At 45.1% G+C, this 25073-nt stretch overlaps 1 protein-coding gene across 1 annotated transcript in view; it reads left to right on the top strand.

Annotated features, from left to right (window-relative positions):
* The window catches only part of LOC119963948 (lipoxygenase homology domain-containing protein 1-like), a 282480-nt gene that overhangs the window by 25293 nt on the left and 232114 nt on the right, over window positions 1-25073 (top strand). Inside the window, 2 exon segments of the mRNA XM_038793391.1 lie at window positions 5068-5208; window positions 22538-22711. Coding sequence (XP_038649319.1) covers window positions 5068-5208; window positions 22538-22711 — 315 coding nt within the window.

Here is a 25073-nt window from a genome sequence, read left to right as displayed (position 1 = left end):
GGGGAGAATCCCGGCCCTTGTATCGATATCTTCTGAGGCAACATTGGGAAGACGAGGTGCAGTTTTGGGCCTTTTGCCTCCAAAAATGTCTAGGAAATCCCTTGGGTGGGCAGAAGTACTGACCCACTGGATTTTGCCAGCTGATTGGAGAAGGTTGGGTGATGGGAAGGGTGGTAAGATGACAGTGATGGGGTCAAGATGAAAGCCACAGGTATTTCCAAAGATTGGAACAGCTGTGAGCAATTAGCCTATTGACAGCCAATTTATGATCCCATCAGCATTTTACTGCCATGGCAACGGCCCCGTAGTGGCTTCCCAGAGGGTTGGGGGGGGGGGGGGGTGCACCTTCCTTTCCCAGGGTTGAATGGCCCACTGAAGGGCCCACTAGTGGCAATGGCCACTTCACAGCCCAGGGCATGGCACATCACTACTGTTTGTGCCAACCCTTTGTGGGTTCCTCAGTATGTGGTGCTTTCTCTTTCCTCAGTGGCACTGATGAGGCTGTCCAGCTCCTGAAGTTCTGATTGGGCTGACAGCTCAGAGGATGCAGGGCACCCTTAATAATTGGATAGCATAGACATAGAACAGTACAGCACAGTACAGGCCCTTCAGCCCACGATGTTGTGCCGACCATTTATCCTAATCTAAGATCAACCTGGCCTACACCCCTTCAATTTATTGCTGTCCATGTGCCTGTCTAAGAGTCGCTTAAATGTCCCTAATGACTCTGACTCCACCACCTCCTGCTGGCAGTGCATCCACACACACACACCACTCTTGGTGTAAAGAACCTACCTCTCACTTCTCCTCTATACCTTCCTCCAGTCACCTTAAAATTATGTCCCCTCGTGACAGCCATTTCCACCCTGGGGAAAGTCTCTGGCTATGCACTCTATCCATGCCTCATCATTCTGGTATTTCACCAACCCCATGCCTCCCCCAGATACCTCGGCATCTGGTGGCAACCTTGGGACCCATGGTGTGCCAGTGAAATTACAATCACTGTATTCCCAGGCGCAGAGGTAATCCCAACCTTAACAGACCATAGATCATAGAATTTACAGTGCAGAAGGAGGCCATTCGGCCCATCAGGTCTGCACCGGCTCCTGGAAAGAGCACCCTACCCAAGGTCAACACCTCCACCCTATCCCCATAACCCAGTAACCCCACCCAACACTAAGGGCAATTTTGGACACTAAGGGCAATTTATCATGGCCAATACACCTAACCTGCACATCTTTGGACTGTAGGAGGAAACCGGAGCACCCGGAGGAAACCCACGCACACACTGGGAGGATGTGCAGACTCCGCACAGACAGTGACCCAAGCCGGAATCAAACCTGGGACCCCTGGAGCTGTGAAGCCATTGTGCTATCCACAATGCTACCATGCTGCCCACTTGTGAATCTTGTGAAGAAAATGAATGACCTTCCTTCTGAAGGTGAAGGCAGCTGGAGAATAGAATATCAATATGGGGTTTTTATCTGTGGGCAGAATTTTCCATTCTTGAGATTAAGTCCAGTGGCTGGTGGCAATGTTGGTGTGATACCTACTGGGCAGCAGGGTGGGTGAACACACATGATCTTCTACTTTTCAGCTCATTGATTATGCATCCACAACAATCTTGGCATACCTGGCGGGGCGGCAGACAGGAAGCTTCCCTCCCCACAATTACCTCATGGAGTCGAAGGACCTGGCACCATACTTAAACAGCACCTGGACACACATTCGCTGATGCAATCCAGGAGCTCTGCATTAGTCCTACAAAGCCCTTTCAGCTGCTGCTCATATTAGAGCAGGTTACAGATGTGAGCAACCACACCCTTGGACAAAGGAGGATACCTGTCATGACCTTTCACTTATCTCTAGATAAAGGCATCACTAGAGGTACACACATGGTCGGACCAATGCTCACCGTTACAGTGCTCCATGTTCGCCAACATCTTGACCTTATAGAGGCCCTCATGCTGCTCAGATCTTTGCTGCTCCTTGCCTGGTGTGAACCTGCATTGGACCCTCCTTCTGCTTATTGGATGAGAGTCGTTACCACAGCAGGATTGCCTGCAGCCTACATCATCGATGTCTCAGTGCATGTGTGAACAAACTTAACTGATAAATTTGATGAAAAGGTTCTTCACAGGTTTCACTCCCTCTCATTTCATTTTCAAATTTCATTTCAATTTTCATTTCATTTCATTTTCAAAGACCACAGGCAAGTATTAGGCCCTTCACCTGGCCTTAATCTAGACATGGCACCCCAACCAACCCTAAAGGACATCCTGGAGGACCAGAGATGGGTTTTCCTCCTGTTCATACATGAATGTGTATGCGGACATTGTTCTTTGACCAGATTAATGCAAACTATGTGCAAGAAGCCTCAAGGGAGCACTTCTCTGCTTCTCTTCATTGCCATTGGAACTCTTTAGAGAGACCATACATTACCTTGGAAGCACCAAAATGATAACATTCTATTTCTGACTTGATTGAAGTCTTTAATGTTCTGAGGGGTATTCACAGGGTGAATGTGGAGAAGATGTTTCCTCTTGTGGGAGAACCTAGAATTAAATCATAGAATCATAGGATTTACAGTGCAGAAGGAGGCCATTCGGCCCATCGAGTCTGCACCGGTCCTTGGAAAGAGCACCCTACTTAAGCCCACACCTCCACCCTATCCCTGTAACCCAGTAACCCCACCTAACCTAACCTTTTTTTTGGACACTAAGGGCAATTTAGCATAGCCAATCCACCTAACCTGCACATCTTTGGACTGTGGGAGGAAACCGGAGCACCGGGAGGAAACCTACACAGATATGGGGAGAACATGCAGACTCTGCGCACAGACAGTGACCCAAGCCGGGAATCGAATGTGGGATCCTACAGCTGTGAAGCAACTGTGCTAACCACTATGCTACCGTGCTGCCCACTAGAACTCGGGGGCCACTGTTTAAAAGTAAGGGGTTGATCATTTAAGAGGAGAATCTTTTCTCTCAGAGGGCTGTGAGTCTGAGTGGTCGACTCCTGCACCTACATTCCTGTGTTTTAATATGGATAAATATAAGTGAATGCTCAATGGAACAGAAATCTGTAGAGGTTAATAGGGCCATAAGGCCATTCAGCCAATCGAGTCTACTCCGCCATTCAGTCATGGCTGATATGTTTCTCATCTGCATTCTCCTGCCTTCTCCGCATAACCCCTCATCCCCTCATTAATCAAGAACCTATCTATCTCTGTCTTAAAGACACTCAGTGATTTGGCCTCCACAGTCTTTTGTGGTAATGAGTGACACAGATTCACCACCCTCTGTCTGAAGAAATTCCTCCTCATCTTTGTTTTAAAGGGTTGTCCCTTTAGTCTGAGGCTGTGCCCTTGGGTTCTAGTTTTTCCTACTAGTGGAAACATCCTCTCCATGTCCACTCTATCTTGGCCTCTCAGTAGCCTGTAAGTATAAATGTATATATAGATGCAGAACGGATGTCCTTTAACAAAGAGAAAGTAGAAAATGAATTGGGTGATTATTAACCATTTGTCGAAAGTTTCCAATTTATGTAAAATTAACATTTTGAGGACATTGGATTCTACGCTGAAGTGAAAATTTTCATCATTATCTCTGGATGATCCAACAGCCCACTTCATACTTCTTCTGATTTTTGATTCCACATTGGCCTCTGAACTGCTCTCACCTATTTCCACCCAGTGATAACAAGGTAAATTACCACTGAGTAATTGTAACCTGGGGCGGGATTCTCTGACACCCCGGGCCGCCCGGGGCCGGCGTCAATCCCACCCCTGCCATGTCCCAAATTCTCCGCCCCCCCCCCCCCCCCCGAGATTCGGTGGGGGCGGGAATTGCGCCACGCCGGTCGGCGGGCCGCCCACAGCGATTCTCCGGCCCGCGATGGGCCGAAGTCCCACCGCTGACTGGCCTCTCCCGCCGGCGTGGATTAAACCACCTACCTGACCGGCGGGATTGGTGGCGCGGGCGGGCTCCGGGGTCCTGGGGAGGGGGTGCGGGGCGATCTGACCCCGGGGGGTGCCCCCACGGTGGGCTGGCCCGCAATCGGGGCCCGCCAATTGGCGGACGGGCCTGTGCCATGGGGGTACTCTTTTTCTTCCGCCTTCACCATGGTCTCCACCATGGTGGAGGCGGAAGAGACCCCCCTCCCCTGCGCATGCACCAGTATGACGTCAGCAGTCGCTGACGCTCCAGCGCACGCACGGACTTACGCCGGCTGGCAAAGTCCTTTCGGCCCCGGCCGGCGTGGCGCCGTTCATGCCAGCCGGCGGAGTGGGAACCACTCCGGCGCAGGCCTAGTCCCTCAATGTGAGGACTTGGCCCCTAAAGGTGCGGAGAATTCCTCATCTTTGGGGCGGCCCGACGCCGGAGTGGTTCACGACACTCCGACACAGCGGGACCCCCCCCGCCCCGCCGGGTAGGGGAGAATCCCGGCCCTTGTATCGATGTCTTCTGAGGCAACATTGGGAAGACGAGGTGCAGTTTTGGGCCTTTTGCCTCCAAAAAACACCTTTGATGCTTTGGACAAAGTTGAGGGAAATGTAACAAGCATGATTCCAGAGTTACTTTCTGATTGGACTAAACCTTCATTCATTGACTAAAATCAAATTAAGAGAACATAATGACCAAGGTCAATAATGTTCTCAGAGTCTTTGATGTAAAGGAACTCCAATTTCTACCATAACTGCAAAGCTGCAAAGGAATGAATACAAAACTGAATGCCTCGAGCATGAGGAAGAAGCCATTCCTGTCACGGAAGGTGACTAGTATAAAATATTGTTGGTTGTAAAGTTAGATAAATATCCTGAGCTTTGAAAGCAAGGCGAAACTCTGCAAAGATCTTCTACCAAAATAATTACTGCTTCGAAAATAATTGACTGGGCAGGTTGCTTTGTGCCTGTGGAAGGAACTGGCTTGATAAGCTGAATGGCATTTACGTGTTCTTTGCAATATTCATATAGACGCACTTGACTTGACAAAGGCAGTATTATGATGTAAATAAATAAAACATCATGCAAAAATGTAATAAGTTTTGATTTATTGTGCTGGTCAGCGTCCTAGGAGTGCAAGGCATCCAAGATTATCAAGCTCTCGAGCTGGTCATTCCAGGCCTGGATCTGTAGCAGATGGTGACATATTGTATGAAGTGACAGTGAAGACCGGACAGAAAAGAGAAGCAGGAACTAATGCAAAGGTGAGTTCATTCTGATCAACTCTCAGAGAGGCTGGCTGAGCTGAGGTTGTTTTCCTTTGAGCAGAGGAGGCTGAGGAGGGATATGATTGAGGTGCACAAAATTATGCGGGGCATAGAGAGGGGAGATAGGAAAGAACCTTTCCCCTTAGTAGAGGGATCAATAACCAGGGGGCGTAGATTTAAAGTGAAGGGCAGGAGGTTTAGAGGTATTTGAGGAAAAAGGTTTTCACCCAGAGGGTGGGAATCTGAAACTCACAGCCTGAAAGGGTGGTAGAGGCAGGAACCCTCACAACATTTCAGAAGCATTTAGATGAGCACTTGAAACACCACAGCATACAAGGCACCGGACCAAGTGCTGGAAAATGGGATTAGAATAGAGACGTACTTGATGGCCAGTATAGACACGATGAGCTGAAGGGCCTCTTTCTGTCCTGTAAAACTCTATGACTCAGTGATATGTTCATTTTTGTCAGTGATACCAGCCTAAAATAGGATATTAGGCTAGGGAGGGCTTTTCCTATAGATGCTCCAGTACACCATGGTTTTCAACTGGGGTATACATGTCCTCCACAGGTAATTTATTTTTGGTTAGATGCTTACATCTGTGGTCATGGCTTTCCCTCACTTTGGTGGTCTCATGGTAACGATTCAGTGCTTTTGAGTGCCAGTGCCTGGTCAAGAAATAACTCCCAGCAGTTCATGAAGGTGGCTCACCACTACCTTCCGAATGGCAGTTCATGATGTGAAATAAGTACTGGCCTCGACAGTGACACCCACATCTCATGAGAGAGAAAGAAGAGTTTAAAGAAGAAGATGGCACCAAGTCTGAGACAGGAATTGTGAGTCACTCTTGAATTCACTGATCAGGCTTAATCACTGGCAAAATCAGAGTGAATGTTTAAATGAGTATTGTCCTTATGGATAAAGCTCTACAAAAGCTTATAATCAGAAACTAATTGCTTGCATGTTGATGACCTTGCTTTTATTATCACACCATCACTATTACTCAGATGCTGCATGCAACATGCAGTGGGCACGGTGGCAACTGTGGGAGTCAACATTTTGTCCATTGTGTCTGGAATATATTTGATAGAAATGGGTCAAAGGGCATGCTCGCTCAGAAAATGCATAACCTTGGTGAATTTCCTTTTGTGCTTTTGTGGTGAATTGTTTCTGATGAGTTCATATCAAACTGGGGGCCGGCTCAGCTCAGTTGGCTGGACGGCTGGTTTGTGACGCAGAGAGAGGCCATTAGCGTGGGTTCAATTCCCGTACTGGCTGAGGTTATTCAGGAAGACTACGCCTTCTCAACCCTGCCCGTCGCCTGAGGTGTGGTGATCCTCAGGTTAAAGCACCTCCCCTCCCAAGGGGAAAGCAGCCTATGATCATCTGGGACTATGGCGACTTTACATCACTACATTGCATGAAACGACATACCTGACTACGCTGAAAATGAATGAATATTGTGGTGATCCATGACGCTTACTTTTACCAAATCACTGTTATTTTTGATCTTCAAAATTAGAGCTGTTGATTTTAATCTTATTTTCCTCACATTGACAGCCATGGAATGAAAAATCGGGAGCGATTTTGCTTTTTAACTTGGTATGGTATACTCTATGGTATACAACCAATTGATTTCACTTGGGATTGGTCTTTGTATGAGTCGGGAATATTGCTTATGCCATACCTTAATCATTCAGAATGTTTACTGTTTTATACTCCCTCTCAGTTTGCAGCTTTTATGCCCCTCCCCTTTCTCTTGACTTTCTTCTTGCTGATGTGATGCTGAATATTTGGGTAGTGTTATGCTCAGCTGTTGCTACTGCGCTCATTTTTCTAGCTCCCTCCTTGCCCTGTGATTAAGATGTTGCTGCAGTGTTCTGTACCCATTGCGATGAGCCCTTCTTTTTTTCCCTGCTGGGTTTGTCTATTCCATTTTTCCAATTTTTCTCCATTTTTAATTGCTTTCCTGATCCTGTGGGGATCATATTTGAGTTGAATCTGAGTTTTGGAACTGTATTTATTATACCTTTTGTTTTTTTTATGAATGCCTGATCAAGATGAGCCTTGCTTTTTTTTTTGCCTTTCTTAACACACCAGGCCATTTCATCAACGACATCTACCAAGTCCACTTGTTTCAGTTGATTCAGTTGTGATTTAGAAATTTTGAAGTCTCAGTCTAACTCCCTTCTCAACCCTGCCCGTCGCCCGAGGTGTGGTGATCCTCAGGTTAAAGCACCCCCCCCCCCCCCCCCCCCACCCCCAGGGGAAAGCAGCGTGCTGTGTGAATATAGAAACGGGAGACTGGTGGCCGCATTGCCACCGGCCCGCGTTATAATGTAGTGCGATGAATTTGACCGAGGACTAAGTGCGTGGGTCATGCAAATCACGGATAATGAAAGAGATAACTTTTAGAGCAGAACCCCGTCTCATTTCTTGCACAAATTAGTTGATGGAGTCATATCAAAAGTGTTTTGAAACATCTGGGCCCGTGTACGTGAGGAAGTTGGGAGAGGAAGTGCAAACTAATAATAATAACGTAAGTCAAAAATGCATCACATAGTTCCTCTGGGAATAATAGAACATGTAAGTGCTGCCAACAGTCTCCTTGATGTGTTCTCTGAAAAACATTGCAGTTACTTCAAGTTAAAAGGATCATAGAGTTTTACAGTACAGACAGAGACTGTTTAGAAATCAACCACGTACTAGCTGTCTACTGAGCTATCTTTTTAGCCCCCTTTTCCTGATTGAATGCTAGCGCACGCTCGAAGGACCGTATGGCTGACTTCTGCTTCTATTTCTTATGCTTTAAGGTGGCACTGTAGCACAGTGGCTAGCACTGTTGCTTCACAGCTCCAGGATCCCACGTTCGATTCCCGGCTTGGGTCACTGTCTGTGCGGAGTCTGCACGTTCTCCCCGTGTCTGCGTGGGTTTCCTCCGGGTGCTCCGGTTTCCTCCCACAGTCCAAAGATGTGCAGGTTAGGTGAATTGGCCATGATAAATTGCCCTTAGTGTCCAAAAAGGTTAGGTGGGGTTACTGGGTTGCAGTGATAGGGTGGAGGTGTGGGCTTAGTCCTCTTTCCAAGGGCTAGTGCAGACCTGATGGGCCGAATGGCCTCCTTCTGCACTGTAAATCCTATGATATGATACTATAATTTCTTAAGTTCTTCCATGCGCAATTATATATTTTTCAAATATGTGTCCACTAATTCAGTATGGATTTTGGATGACCACAAGTATCATAAATCTTCAAATACAATCTGAAAATAATACTGTTGTATATAAAAATATTACAAATTATTTTTCAATTGTTGCAAAAATGATTATGTTTATCTTGTGATGGATTATGAAAAGCAGAATGACAAAAGAATAACCTCAAAAATAGGCCAAATGCTCCGTTAGACTCCAAGCTTTTTGTCTACCCTGAATGACATTGCTTTACTGTCATTTTTTGACATCCTCTTCATATCTTTATCCAGAATTTCTTTCAAGTCTAACCAACGTCAAACTTCACCTCTCCAATACTCCAATCAGATCCGGATTCGCCAATATTTATTTCAACTGCGATTTCTCCAAAACTCAAATTAGATCTGATCTCACCAATATTTAATTCGCCCATGACTTGTTCAGTACTGAAATCGAGCCTGACCTCTCCAATGCTCAAGTCAGAAGCGACAACGTCAATAGCAGGCCCCACTTCTAGATAACTGTTCTTAGATCTGACAGCTACAGGTTTTCTTTGGGAAGTCACTTCTGCAGGTCCATGATGATTTATTTTCTTCTTGTTTTTTCCAAGATGCTCATCTTCTGTGATTGCAAATGAACTATTTCTCAGGCTTGCTTCAGCACTGAATAGAGGTGAGGCTGAAGCATGAGTTCCATCAGCGATTACATCTAAAGGATCCCTGTGGAATATGTTGCCGAAAATATTTTCTTGATGCCTGGATGGCGCAGCACTCCCTTCAAGCATGATTTTTGAGGAATCGCTATTGTGTCTGATCGCTATGTGACTCCTCGGAGGTGGGTCGGCTGCAGGAGTCTGATTGGACATGAATTCTGCATGACTCCCAGAAATTCTGACTTCTTCAGGATTATTGTGATAGGACTTTGCTGAGGCATTTCCAAGTCTGACTGCTCCAGAAAACCCCAGAGGAGACTTTGCTAATGTCAGCACTTCATGCTTGACTTCTGCAGCATTGCCTTCGAGATTGATTTCTTCAAGGTTATTTATGAGATCTTCTCTTGTACTCCTTCTCTTATAGACATTTGAACTTCTTTTCTGGTCTGGCCTTGTCATAATTGAACTTCCCTGACGACTGATTGCTGCAAAACTCAAATTTGTCTTCTTTAAGTCTTCTTTAGGGCTCCATTGAGCAGATATTGTACCATGGCTACTTAGAGAATCAATTCCAAAAGGACCCTTGAGTGATAAGTCAGCTTTAGAATGACTTTTGGATCTGTCTGCTGCGGAACCTTGCTGAGATCTGAACATTGTATCACTCCCATGGTGTTTGCCTTTACTGTAACTCATCTGAGGTGGGCTTAGTACAGGATCATCTTGAAGTATCTTTGACTTGTCTCCAGAGGTTAGATCCACTGGATTGACTTGATGTTTCCCCATCACAGGAATTATGTCTCGGGCGAGTTCTACTTTACCATGCAGATTTGACTTGTTTGGTTTCTGTCTAACTGCCATTATATGCTTTTCAGGATTGACAGCTAAAGGATCGTCCTGGTACTTTCCCTCGACATGATTATTAAGATTTGGCTTTCTCAAGTCTGCACTGTCCTTAGATGTGCTGCGTATAGAGCTATCCACAATTAATTTACTCAGATCACTGGTAGTCCTCTCTGGTGTTATTGTGACAATACTGTCCTGAAGAATGCCAGCTAGACGTGCCTTCACATTTGACATATTCCGTTCTTCATCAGAACTCCACTGCGTTGTTTCTGTGCCTACACTTTTAGATGTATTTGCAGCAGGATTCCAAAATGGTGGACCATCGTTAGTACTACCATCAGCTTTGAGTGTCAACAGACTCTCTTGAGGTATAAATTCTGCAGATTCCTTATTGAGATTGACATCTATGTAACTCCTCTGAGGTGTGCTGAATATAGAAAGACTGATGTCTCCACGACTGTTCTTCAGGCTGTTCTCGTCTGCAGTGCTCAAAATTGACATTTCAGAGTCCTCTCTGTATATGAGTTTAAACAGATTCGCCTGTGAATTCTGAATAAGAGAGATACGTCGCCTGACTTCCAATATATTGTCAATGTTTAACTTAACTTGTTGCTGTTCAAAGCTTCCATGGGATCTAAAACCATCTTCAGAACTGACTTTCCAAGGACTCGCTTGATATTTTCCTGCTGCAGAACTATTAAGATCGAGCTCTTCCAAATTGTTCCTTTTGTTAGGAGTGACATTGAGAGAAATAGCCAACTTGGGTGGCCTCACATCTTCCCCAGCAGTACTTTCTGGTGTTATTGTAATACCTCTCTGCTGATGACTGACTGCTCCAAGATTGTTCTGATGTGACTTTTTCAGTTCTTCATCCAAATTCCTCTGAGGTACACCTGAAGCAAGACTTTCTTCAGAAGCGATTGCCGCAGGACTTCCGAAAGGTGTTTCACTTGGAGGATCAACCTCAGGTTTGAGCGCCATATGACTCACTTGAGGCACGCGTTTAGTAGGACTCCTATTGAGTCTGACATCTATGTAACTTCCCTGAATTGTGCTTCCAACAAAACCATGTGTAAGATTGATGTCCGCATAACTCGCTTTGAGGCTGATATCTTTAGGATTACTCAAACCTAATGATTCGGAATCATCTTCAGTCATAGCTTCTATCAAATTTTCCTGCGGGTTCTCTGCAATCGAAATATTTTCTCGTTTGAGCTCTTCGCGGATGGATCTTTTCATTTGCTGCCCAGAATTTCGACGGGATCTAACTGTTGTAAGATGCTCTTCAGAATCGACTCGTAAAGAACTCCCTTGATGTTTTCCTCCTCCAAGACTATTAATGCTTAGCCTTCTCTGGTCTGTAATCCTCATAGGTGTGACTTCTGTAGGACTGCCCAAATTTGATGTCCTCAGATCTGCAATAGGTGACGTTTCAGAACTTATTGAATCAGCACTTCCCCTGCCTTCTGTATGTCTCTTCAAATTTGACTTCTTTATCCCTTCATCTGAACTCCATGGAGCTGATATTGTAGCAGGGCTGTTGTGAGAAACAGGTTCAGAAGGACTGCCAGATGATGAACGCGGCTTTGGATAACCTTCAGGTTGGTCTGCCGCAGGCCCAAAGTGATGGTTCATTTCTGTAGGACTCCCATATTGTTTGACTTCAACTTGACTCATCTGAGATGTTCCAGGAACTGGAACATATTTACGTTTGATGCCTTTGTGAATCGGAGTAAAGCTCACATTTATATAATGATTGAGAATTGTCAACTGTGAGTCATCAACAGATGTAACATTAATAGGATTCTCCTCAGGTTTCGCTTTCATAGCAATTTCATTTCTGCTGACCTCTACTCTAGGTTGTATGTTTAAATTGTCTAATTTCTGTGCAGATGGAATTCCTTCAGGCATAAATTCTGCAGGATTGCCTTTGAAGCTGACGTCTATCTGACTCCTTTGAGGTGTGCTGAATATAGAAAGGTGTACAAGACTGATATCTGCATGGCTGCTCTTCAGGCTGACCACTTGTGGAATACCCGAAATTGACATTTCAGAGTCCTCTCTGTATATGACTTTAAACAGATTCTCCTGCGATTCCTCAATTGCAGAGTCATGTCGCCTGAATTCCAATATATTGTCAATCTTTAAATTGCTTAGTTGCTGTCTAAAGTTACCACGGGATCTACGACCATCTTCAGAACTGACTTTCCAAGGACTCGCTTGATATTTTCCTGCTGTAGAACTATTAAGATCGAGCTCTTCCAAACTGTTCCTTTTGTTAGGAGTGAGAATGGTAGAAGTAGCCAACTTGGGTGGCCTCACATCTTCCCCAGCAGTACTTTTCGGTGTTATTGTAATACCTCTCTGCTGATGACTGACTGCTCCAAGATTGTTCTGATGTGACTTTTTCAGTTCTTCAGCCAATCTCCTCTGAGGTACACTTGAAACAAGTCTTTCTTCAGAAGCAATTGCCGCAGAACTTCCGAAAGGTGTTTCACTTTGAGTACTAACCTCAGGTTTGAGCGCCATAGGACTCTCTTGAGGCACGCGTTTAGTAGGACTCCTATTGAGTCTGACATCTATGTAACTTCCCTGAATTGTGCTTCCTACAAAACCATGTGTAAGATTGATATCCGCATAACTCGCTTTGAGGCTGATATCTTTAAGATTACTCAAACCTAATGCATCGGAATAATCTTCAGTTGTAGCTTCTATTAAATTCTCCAGCAGGTTCTCTGCAATCAAAATATTTTCTTGTTTGGCCCCTTCTCGGATGGACCTTTTCATTTGCTGCCCAGAATTTTGACGGGATCTAACTGTTGTAAGATGCTCTTCAGAATCGACTCGTAAAGAACTCCCTTGATGTTTTCCTCCTCCAAGACTATTAATGCTTAGCCTTCTCTGGTCTGTAATCCTCATAGGTGTGACTTCTGTAGGACTGCCCAAATTTGATGTCCTCAGATCTGCAATAGGTGACGTTTCAGAACTTATTGAATCAGCACTTCCCCTGCCTTCTGTATGTCTCTTCAAATTTGACTTCTTTATCTCTTCATCTGAACTCCTTGGAGCTGATATTGTAGCAGGGCTGTTGTGAGAAACAGGTTCAGAAGGACTGCCAGATGATGAACGCGGCTTTGGATAACCTTCAGGTTGGTCTGCCGCAGGCCCAAAGTGATGGTTCATTTCTGTAGGACTCCCATATTGTTTGACTTCAACTTGACTCATCTGAGATGTTCCAGGAACTGGAACATATTTACGTTTGATGCCTTTGTGAATCGGAGTAAAGCTCACATTTATATAATGATTGAGAATTGTCAACTGTGAGTCATCAACAGATGTAACATTAATAGGATTCTCCTCAGGTTTCGCTTTCATAGCAATTTCATTTCTGCTGACCTCTACTGTAGGTTGTATGTTTAAATTGTCTAATTTCTGTGCAGATGGAATTCCTTCAGGCATAAATTCTGCAGGATTGCCTTTGAAGCTGACGTCTATCTGACTCCTTTGAGGTGTGCTGAATATAGAAAGGTGTACAAGACTGATATCTGCATGGCTGCTCTTCAGGCTGACCACTTGTGGAGTACCCGAAATTGACATTTCAGAGTCCTCTCTGTATATGACTTTAAACAGATTCCCCTGCGATTCCTCAATTGCAGAGTCATGTCGCCTGAATTCCAATATATCGTCAATGTTTAAATTGCCTAGTTGCTGTCTAAAGCTACCACGGGATCTACGACCATCTTCAGAACTGACTTTCCAAGGACTCGCTTGATATTTTCCTGCTGTAGAACTATTAAGATTGAGCTCTTCCAAATTGTTCCTTTTGTTAGGAGTGACATTGAGAGAAATAGCCAACTTGGGTGGCCTCACATCTTCCCCAGCAGTACTTTCTGGTGTTATTGTAACACCGCTCTGCTGATGACTGACTGCTCCAAGATTGTACTGGTGTGACTTTTTCAGTTCTTCATCCAAACTCCTCTGAGGTACACTTGAAACAAGACTTTCTTCAGAAGCAATTGCCTCAGGACTTCTGAAAAGTGTTTCACTTTGAGGGCTATCCTTGGATTTAAGTGCCATGGGGCTGTTTTGAGGTATTTGTTTGATAGGATTCCTATTGAGTCCGACATCTATGTAACCTTTCTGAGGTGTATTTCCCATATGATCATGTTTAGGCTTTAAACCCTTGTGATTCTGATTGACCTTGACCTCTTCGGGAACCGTTAGACCTGATATATCAGAGTCATGTCCAGATGTCAAATTCTCCTGATGTTTCCCACCGACAGAAATATCATGTCTGACTTCTACTGGACCTTGAATGTCTGTATTGTTCAGCTGCTGCCTAGAATTCCCAAGGGAACTAATTTGACTAAAGGAGTCATCAGTTTTGATTTTCAAAGGACTTCCCTGATGTTTTTCCCCAGCAAGAATATTAATGTTTTGCTTTATTGTGTCTGTGCTCTCCTCAAGTGTGGCTTCGATAGGATTACTTATATTTGATGCTCTATATTCTACTCCAGGAGAACTTTCTGGCCTCATTATAGCAACATACCCCTGAAGGCTTCCTGCTATAGGGCTCTTCAGATATCTCTTCTTCAGGTTTTCATCAAAGCTCCACTGAGCTGATATTATACCAAGGCCACTTTGAGAATGAAGGACAGAAGGGCTTCCTGGTGATGAGTCGGTTTCAGCATTATCTTCAGACCTGCCGGGAAATGAACCTCGTTGCGATTTTAATACGTTAGGATTCTCATGATGCCTGACCTCTCTGTGACTCACCTGAGATGTGTCTCCTGCAGGAACATGTCTAAGCTTGACCTGTGTGTGACTCTGATCGTGGCTGACATCAACAAGACCATTGCCATTTAACATAATTGAGTCATCTCCAGATGTAACATCTGTAGAATTTCCCTGAGGTTTCTCAATGACAGAAATGTCCTCTTGCCTCACTACGGTGCCAGGAATTATTAAGCTGTTCAGTTGATGTCCAGAATACCTATGGGATCTGTTCTTTTTATCACTAACTTGCAAAGGAGATCCTGGATAGTTTCTTGCTGTGAGACTATTAAGCTTGAGCTCTGTCAAGTCTGTATTCTGCTTAGATGTGACATTTATAGAACTAGCCGCATTTGATCCCATCAGATTATCTCTTGCAGTCCCTTCTGACATTACAGTAACTATGGTCGCCTCATCATTGCCTGCTGCAAGGCTATTGAGTTTTGACTGCTTCAGTTCTTCATCAGAACTCCACCGGGCTGTACCTGCACTGAGACTTCTATCAACAGCGGCCTCAGCAGGCCAACCAGACGATGATCCACCTTCAGGTGTGAGTTCCATGGGACTCTCTTGAGGCATGAATGTTGCCGGACTCTCACTGTGTCTGACATCCATGTAACTCCATTGAGGTGTGTTTCCCACAGAAACTTGTTTGGGATTGACGCCCACCTGATTTTCATTGGGATTGAAACCCTCAGAACCCTTAGGGTCTGAGAAATCAGAGTCATCTCCAGACATTGTTTCAATAGAATTCTCCTGAAATTTTGTTCTTATTGAAAGATCATCTAGTTGGGCTTCTTCTGTACCATGAACTTTTGAATTGTTCAGTTGTGTTTCAGGATTCCCATTGGATCTAACTATTGTAAGGCTCTGTTCAGAACCAGCTTCTAAACAACAACCTCGGTATTGTCTTTCTAGAGGATTGCTAAGATTTGGCTTTCTCAAGTCTGTGTTCTCCTGGGATGCGCTACCTATTGAGTTATTTACACTTGATTTCTTTAGATCTCTACTAGTATTTTCTGTTGTTGTGGTAGTGTCACTCCCCTGATGATTGACTGTTGCAAAATTCTTCAGATTTGACTGACTCAGTTCTTTGTCAGAACTCCATTGAACTGGGACCTCACTGAGGCTACCTTGAGAATCAAGTACAGAAGGACCCTCTGATGATGAGCCTGCTTTATCTTTGGGTTTGAATGCCAAAAGATGCTTTTGCAGCTCCAATTTAGTAGGATTCCCATAGTGTATGTCCTCTGCGTCACTCACCTGAGGTGTATCTCCGACAGGAACATCTTTAAGCTTGACACCTGTATGACTCTGCTCGAGTCTGATGTCGACAGGGTGACTCAGATTTGATGTGTGTGAATCATCTCCAGATGTAACATCCATAGGATTCTCCTGATGTTCCTCCACAGCGGGGATTTTATCTCGGTTATCTTCTATCACACTGTAAATGTTTGAATTGTTGATTTGATGTAGAGAATCCCAATGGGATCTAACTGTTGTAACACTCTCCCCAGAATTGGCTTTGAAAGTACTTTTCGGATATTTACTTGCTACAGCGCTGCTTTTAGGTTTGATTACCAATTGAGGCTTGAATTTGGGACAATTCTGATAGAATCTGACCATGATGTTTAGATCCTCTTCAGAATTCCCATGTGATACAACTGCAGTGTTGACCTCGAGAAGCCCCCTCTGATAACTGCTTGCTACAGATCTATTAAGATTTAACTTCTGCTGGCGCTCTACAATATCTTTGTTGCATGTGTCCTTGTTAACAACCCTCTGATGGTTGTCTGCCAGAAGAACATCTATATTTGACTTTAGCTCTCCTCCAGAATCTTCCACTGCGACTGCCACATCACTGACCTGAGAAGTGACGGCAAGAGGAGCATTAAGGTTTGAATTCATTGAGTATGTGCTGTGACACATGGGGGATGTGGTTGCCAAATGGTTCTTTTGTGGTCTGACTGCAATAGGACACTTCTCCTGATTGACTTCTGCAGAAGTCTGAGATTGTTCATTTTTGGTGGCTTCTTTTGGCCTTACCCATAGGTTATCCTTATCAATACAGACTGCCTCTGCATTAGCCAAGTTTGGCTTTACAAGGTCATCTTCGGTACATTCTTGACATCTAAAAATTGTCAAACCTCTTTCAGAACTAGCCTCTAAAAAGCTGGCATCCAGTGTAGCAGCACCAGATTTAATGAGGTTTGATGTCTGGTCTTCCCAAGAATTATTCACTGCCATACTCTGCTGAGGTTGAACTCTTATTGGACTGTCACAAAGTCTGACTGCTTCTTGATACCCCTGGGTGTTCATTAGCAGTGCTTCTCCATGACCCTTTACATGGGGCGCTGACATAGAACTCTCATGGGAATCAAGCGCTAAAGGACTGATCATTGGTCTTAAATTGGTAGGACTCACACATGGATTCACTGAGATGAGATTCCCACTAATTCTAGCTGGTTTGCTAACCAGATTTGGAGTTGAATTTTCCATAAGATTCTCCTGAAGATGAACTTTTAGACAATTTCCTTCAGTAGTTTTTTTAGACGGAAGAATGATTGTTATAGAAACATTAACATCTGCCTTAGGGCCTTCTTCAGGATTCCCTGCAGAGGTGACTAAAGCTGTATCCTGGGGTTTGAATTCGGCATGATTCCCATTGAGTCTAACTTGTGAAGGCTGTTCACCTACGGCACGCTCAGTGGGAATGATAATTGCATCATTGTTCTGACATTTACCTTCTAAAGGACTCACTTGCACAGCAATGTCGTGGCATCTTATTGCTTCATGACGTCCATTCAGTCTCATTCTAATGACACCATGAGACTTCTCTACATCATCCAAATGATTCATGACTACATTACTTCCCTCAGTTTTGACTTTCACAGGGCAATCAAGCTGTCTGACATCCACAGGGCTATGTACTTTTGAGTTACTTAGATTTTCTTCTGGATCAACTGTAGCAAAACCCTCTGCGCAACTGACCTCCGAAGGATTCCTCTGAAGATTTTCCTTTATATTTAGGTGCTCTATAGAACTCCTTACAGGTACGACATTCACCACTTTCCCCCGAGGTCTGTCAGCTGTAAAATTGCCCTTAGGGCTGATTCCTACTGGATTCCCACAGGGTCTCATTACTACAAGATTATCCTGATTTGGATAATTCAGGTCATCATCAAAAATGTCTTCATGTTTCACTGTGGTCAGACTGTTACAGGAACTGATTGTTACAGGGCTCTCACGAGTCCTAAATTGTGAATTATTTATAATGGGCCTGAAGTGTACAGAACTGCCTTGGGATTGGATGTCCACAGGACTGTGTAACTCTAAGTGTTCCAGGTTGTTCCCAGAACTCACACCTGGTCTGACTGCTATAGGATTCCCACGGATCCAAGAATCTGTAGGCCAAATGAAACTTGGCTGCTGCAGGTTATCTTCAGGAATCTCTGGATACCTGGAAATTGACAGACTCTCTTCAAGACTTAGGTTGAGAGAACACCTTTGAGATTCAACTCCTAGAAGATTCATTGGATATTTTACATGATTATCCCAATCTGAGTTCCTCAGGTCTTCTCCAGCATTTTCTTCATGTGGCATTGTAACAGGGCAGTCATGAGGGGTGACTGCTGTTGGACCATTGCAAGATCTGATTGATACAGGAGTCTCATAGTGCCCAACCAGTACATCATCTGTCAAAGGTTGGACATCCACTGGATTCCCTTGGAATCTGTTTGAGATGGTACTCTGCAATTTTAAACTTTCTGTGTCATCCTTTGGACTCCAATGATATCTCAGGTCGATAGGAAGCTTCTGAGTTTCGATTGACACTGGATTTGTTTCTCTCATGAAATCTTGTGTATGATATTCTTGGTTTGTCACTGCACACCTTTGAGTTCTGGCTTCTTTAGGTTGCGCTTCAGTCCTGATTTCTATTGGACTGCCATGAAATCTGACACCTGCTGAAATATCTAAGCTTGACTTCCTTACATTGTTTTCAGGATTTACAAAGGGCCTGATGGTTACATGGCCCTTTCCAGGTGTAACTTTTGGATCGCTATGTTCACATTTTACAGCTGGAGTGTCGGTTTGAGGCAGGGCTTCTACAGATCTCCAGTGGGCTTCAGTTCTTGCAAGAATCTCTCCAGGTCTCATCGCCCATGAAGTATCCATGTTTAAATTATTCAGGTCCTCTTGAGGAGCCCCTATTAATATTATAGAACTGCTATGGGGATTGACAACTGCATGGTGATACATATTTGAATTCTGCATGTCATGCTTCAGATATTGTTGTGATTTAACGGCTACAGGAGTCTCCCAAGGTAAGTGTGCTTTAGGTCCCTCTTCAGGCTGAACTTCTTCTGGTGGCCTCCCATAGAGTTCAACCTCTAATGGACCTTGTGTTTTTGTTTCTGATGCCACCCGATCTTCACTAAAATTAGTATATAACATATCTAAAATAGGACAACAAACTATTGCAGGACTTTCCGTAATTGGCTCCTTTACGTTATTTTCAAGACTGACTGGAGGCTTGCCTCCTCCAGAGGTTCTGAGACCCCATTTAGAATCTACTCCAGGAAGAATCAGATTAGAATTGACGTTGGCAGGAAAGCTCACATTCATGTTCATCGGGTTTTGCGGAGAACAATTTTCTGGGCTGACTGTTAAATCAGTCCCTAGCGGCTTTACTGCTGAATAGGTATTGAGATTTGAAATTGCTGCAGCTTCACCAGGACTCCAATGAGATCTGACGGTTGGGCTACTGCTTTCAGTTTTGACTGATTCTGGTCTAAATTTACGTATGACTGGTATATGATCCTTACTGAGTTCAGTTCTGAAAGAACTTTCACAATCTTTCATTGGCAGAAGACAATCCAGATTGTGAATTTTTTGCAGCTCTCCAGGGCTTTCTCCGTACCTGACTGCCGTGGAACTGCAGTGGGGTATGTTCTCTACAATACTTTCTTTGGGCTTAACAATTATAGGATGATCCAAAGTTGTCATCTTCAGATCATCGTCAAGATTCCAATGGACAGCAGGTCTCCTTCGAGGTATAACAGCTGTTTGGTTTTCTTCAGGTTTCATTTCTACTGAACTATGATGGCATTTGTCGCCAGCAAGATTTCTATTGGACCATAATTTTTCTATCTGGCCCATGTGGGGCATTGTTTCTATTGGATTTCTATTGAACCATGTTTCTATTGAGCTTCCATGGGATCTTGTTTCACTTGAGCTTCCATTGGAAGTTGTTTCCATTGAGGCTCCGTTGCATCTTTTTCCTAATGAACACCAGTGGGGCCTTGTTTCTATTGAGCTTCCATGGGATCTTGTTTCTATTGGACACCAGTGTGACTTTGTTTCCATTGAACTTCCAAGGATCCTATTTTCTATTGAAGTCCCATGGGATCTTGTTCCAAATGAACACCAGTGGGGCCTTGTTTCTATTGGACTACCATCAGATCTTGTTTCTATTGGACGACCACTGTAATGGAAACCACCTGTTTCTGCTGGATTTCCATTAAGCCATGTCTCCATTGAATTTCCATGGGATCTTATTTCCATAGAACTTTCATGGGCTCTTGTTTCTATTGGACACCAATGTGGCATTGTTTCTGTTGAACTTCCAGTGAACCTTGTTTCTATTGAGCTTCCATAGGGTCTTGTTTCTATTGAGCTTCCATAGGTTCTTGTTTCTATTGGGCACCAATGGGACCTCATTTCTATCAAACCTCCATGGGACCTTGTTTCTAGTGGACTCCCATAGGAATTTGTTCCCAGTAGACCATGATGAGGTCTTGTTTCTATTGGACAACAACAGAACCTTGTTTCTATTGAGCTTTTGTGGGATCTTGTTTCGAGTGGACTTCCTTGGGGCCTTGTTTCTGTTGGACACCAGTGGGGACTTAATTCTCTTGGAGTTCCTGGGAGCCTAACTTCATCAGACCTCCCATGCGGCCTGAATTCTATTGGACTCCCATTGGAACTGGTTTCCATTTTACTGCCACGTAGCCTGGTTCTCTTCAGATTTCCATGGTCCATGACTTCTTCAGGACTTCCACGATAACTTACTGCTATAGGGTTCCCTAGGGCTATGACTACTGCATGGCTATCCAGATTTGAGTTCTTCAGTATCCGTGGTATTTTGCTCTTGAATTCTTCAGGTTTGTTTCAGATTTGTTTTGGGTCTGACTGCAGGAATACTATTCAGACTTGACTCCATGGTATCTTTTCGAGGACTTCCATTGAGAGTTACTGAGATTTACTGAGGCGTGCCTTCCAAGGGAATCACTTTGAGTTGGACTTCTGTGATACTTCCATGGCAACCGATTACCACAGAACATTTTGGGTATCAACACTAGAAAACCCGGTGCAAAGAACTGTGCTTTGATCGGTATGAGAGACCCATGGAATCTAACTTCTTCAAATCTTTTTCAAGGCTTCTTTTGGTCAAATGTTTACATGATTCCTTTAGATCAGATCTGCAGATACAAACACCAGATGAAACTCTGGGTTGTATATGGCCAAGCCATGCTGTTTATAGCTCCGCCCCATTTCAATTGTGACAGGAGTGAGAACACAGTTGCTATGGTTACGTGACTGCTAAAACCTATAGCTCTTATCAGCGTCCAGTTGAATGGAAACTCCACGTTAGAGGCTACACAAAATAGGATGACGAATAATCTCAAGGGGAGAAATAATAAAGGATGGGTCAAGAGATAACTGTTAGAAGGGAAACATATTGTATGTACCTGTCCTATGCAGTACCCTCTCTAACAAGCAGATTAATACTGTAATAATAAATGAGATTGGGAATGTAGCAGCTAATGAGACCTGTGTACAAGAAACATTAAGATCAGACTGTTACAAACTTAACGGCCATGACGCGATTTTAACTCAATTTATGGCAGGAGCTGGGGCTAACGTCAAACCATCTTAACCTGAGCAGTGTCAAATCTGTGAGATCTTCACTCGTGAGTTTTATCTGCATGTGCCCTGAGTCAGTCCTCCCTCCTGGCTGGGAAATAATGCCAGGAAACTCATTTACTCTCCTATGAAATATTACCATAGAATCATTTACATCCATCTGATGGAGCAGATGGGGTCTCAGTTTGAGGTCAGGTCTGAAAGAGGGTGGCTCTGCCAGGGCAGCACGCTCTCAGTTCTGCGCCAGGGCATCAGCCTAGATCTTGTACGCAATCACCTGATATGACGCATGAATCCACAACCTTCTGACTCAGAGATGAGGGGCTGGTTCTCCGCTGGCGGGGGGCACGCCGCAGCAGAAAACTGGTGCGGCGGGATAGAGAATCCCGCCCTCGAGCTCTACCAACTGAGTCAATCTTTATCTGCGGCAGGCAAGGAATAAGGAATTATTGGACCTGCTGTTGGTGGAAAAAAGAAACAAAATTGAGATCAGGCAGCAAAGCACCAAGAAAATTCACCGTCTGATTTTCCTCGTTTTCCTGTCCATTTCAGGCGGAATGACAGAGGAATATCCAACCCCAGTAAATCATAGAATCCTTACAGTGCACCGACCCTCCGAAAGAGCAACCCACCTAGGCCCACGGCCACGTAACCCCACCTAACCTTTAGACACTAAGGGGACATTTTGAATGGCCAACCCACCTAACCTGCGCACCTTTGCAAAAATCAGAGCACCCAGAGGAAACCCACAGAGACATGCAGAGAAAGTGCAAACACCACCCCGCCCAAAATTGGTGTGCGATAGATTTTTTTTTGTGTGTGTGTATATAAACAATGTAAGGGCTCTGTTAAATGCTGAGTGTGGTCCACAGAGGCCGAGGGAGCATTATTCTAACCTTCTTGGGAATTACGAATGACAACCAATTCTGTTCCATCCATGTTAGGTTTCCCTACAAATGAAGGGATCAAAAGGAAAAATTAACAAGAAACGTCTGTGCAAGAAGTTGGTGTCGAGAATATCTGATATGCCTGTAGCTTTCCAGTTCGCTAAAGGATCATCTCACACATTTAAAGTCTATGGGCCGGAAATTGGGGAGCTCCAGAACATTGTATTAGAGGTACCAGTGTAGAACACATTTATCTAACTATGATTAAATCATGGTCAAATCATTGTAAACTTTGTTTGAATTTTTTGCTCAATTGAACCCTATGGTCATTGCTCATAATGGCCAGGATTTTGGTAATAGTGTGCCACATTCAAGGTCATAACTGAAGCATCCTTTGCTATTTCCCACTCGATTATAATCAAAGCTCGTAAGTGCCAATGGCGTACATGCAAAACACGTGCCATGTAGCAGTGGGGGAATCTTTTCCATGGTAGATCCTGCCGTCAGCTGACAATGCTGTAGCTAAAGAAAGCTTTCTCATCTAAAAAGGGAGACTTTGCATCATAGCTACAACTTTACTGCCAAAAGCCAGTGCCCGTCTTTCTACGATACCTTCCATGAATAACTACATCCCAACTAGTCTCCCCTCTGGCGCTGGCGACGCTGGCATTGCGGCCTCTGTTGTTAGTCATAGATGTTAACAGCATGGAAACAGGCCCATCGGCCCAGCTGGTCCATACTGCCCAAATACTATCACTAAGCTAGTCCCACTTGCCCATACCCCTCTATACCCACCCTGCCAATGTAACTGTCTAACTGCTTTTTAAAAAAATAATTTTTATTCAAATTTTTCAACAACAAATTTTATCACAACAAAGAAAAACAGTAACCCCTCCCCTCCAATACAAAAACAATAAATTAACAACAAGAAAAAGAAATAAGCATAAACCCATGAGAACAAACCCCCGTAACAAACCCGTAGTCTCCCCCCCCCCCCCCCCCCCCCCCCAGGTTGCTGCTGAGATTGAACACCCTCTAACACTCTGCCAGGAAATCAAGAGAAGGCTGCCACCGCCAGAAGAACCCATGCACCGACCCCCTCAGGGCAAACTTGATCCTCTCCAGTTTGATGAACCCGGCCATGTCGCTGATCCAGGATTCCGGGCTCGGGGGCATCGCGTCCCTCTACTGTAAAAGAATCCTGGGCCGGGCTATTAGGGACGCAAAGGCCAGAATACCGGCCTCTCTCGCACTCCCGGCTCCAATGCTACCCCAAAAATAGCGAGCCCCCAGCCCGGTTCCACCCTGGAGCCAACCACCTTAGACAAGGTCCCCGCCACCCCCTTCCAGAAACCCTCCAACACTGGACACGCCCAGAACATGTGGGTGTGATTCGCTGGGCTCCCCGAACACCTCCCACACCTGTCCTCACCCCCAAAGAACCGGCTCAGCCTGGTCCCAGTCATATGCGCCCTATGCAGCACCTTTAGTTGGATTAGACTAAGCCGTGCGCAAGAGGAGGAGGAATTCACCCTCCCCAGGGCGTCCACCCACGTCCCCTCCTCAATCTCCTACCCCAACTCCTTCTCCCACTTCGCTTTCAGCTCTTCCACCGAGGCCTCCTCCTCCTCCTGCATCACCTGATAAATTGCCGAGATCCTGCCCTCGCCGACCCACATCCCCGAGAGCACCCTATCCTGAACCCCACTTGGCGGCAATAGCGGAAACTCCGCCACCTGCCGCCTAACAAACGCCCTAATCTGCATATACCTAAAGGAATTCCCTGGGGGAAACCCCACTTCCCCTCCAACTCCTCTAAGGTCGCAAACTTCTCGTCGAGGAAGAGGTCCCCCATCCGCCTGATACCTACCTTGTGCCAACTCAGAAACCCTCCATCTATCCCCCTGGTACAAACCGGTGGTTCCCCCATATCGGGGACCAAACTGAGGCCTTCACTTCCCCCCTATGCCGCCTCCATTGCCCCCAGATTTTGAGGGTAGCCGCCACTACCGGACTCGAAGAGTACCTTGCCGGGGGGGGAGCGGCAACGGGGCAGTCACCAGTGCCTCTAAACTCGTGCCCACACAGGACGCCGCCTCCATCCTCTTCCATGTGGCTCCCTCCCCCTCCATCACCCACCTACAAATCATTGCCACGTTCGCAGCCCAGTAATACCTACACAGGTTGGGCAGCGCCAATCCACCCACTTCCCTGCCTCGCTCCAAGAATACCCTCCTCACCCTCGGGGTCTTCTGCGCCCACACAAACCCCGTAATACTCCTATTAACCCTCCTAAAGAAAGCCTTCGGGATCATAATGGGTAAACACTGGAAGAGGAACAGAAACCTCGGGAGCACCGTCATCTTAACCGACTGGACCCTGCCTGCTAGGGAGAGTGGCAGCACATCCCACCTCCTGAACTCCTCCTCCATCTGCTCCACCAGCCTCGTGAAGTTTACGCTATGTAGGGCCCCCCAGCTCCTGGCTATCTGGACTCCCACGTATCTGAAACTCCTCTCTGCCCTTTTCAGTGGGAGCTCCCCTACCTCTTTCTCCTGGTTCCCCATATGCACACGAACAGCTCACTCTTCCC

This window comes from Scyliorhinus canicula, chromosome 3, assembly GCF_902713615.1.
Source record: "Scyliorhinus canicula chromosome 3, sScyCan1.1, whole genome shotgun sequence".
In the NCBI taxonomy this organism is placed as follows: domain Eukaryota; kingdom Metazoa; phylum Chordata; class Chondrichthyes; order Carcharhiniformes; family Scyliorhinidae; genus Scyliorhinus; species Scyliorhinus canicula.
This window is presented reverse-complemented; position numbering and strand designations above follow the sequence as displayed.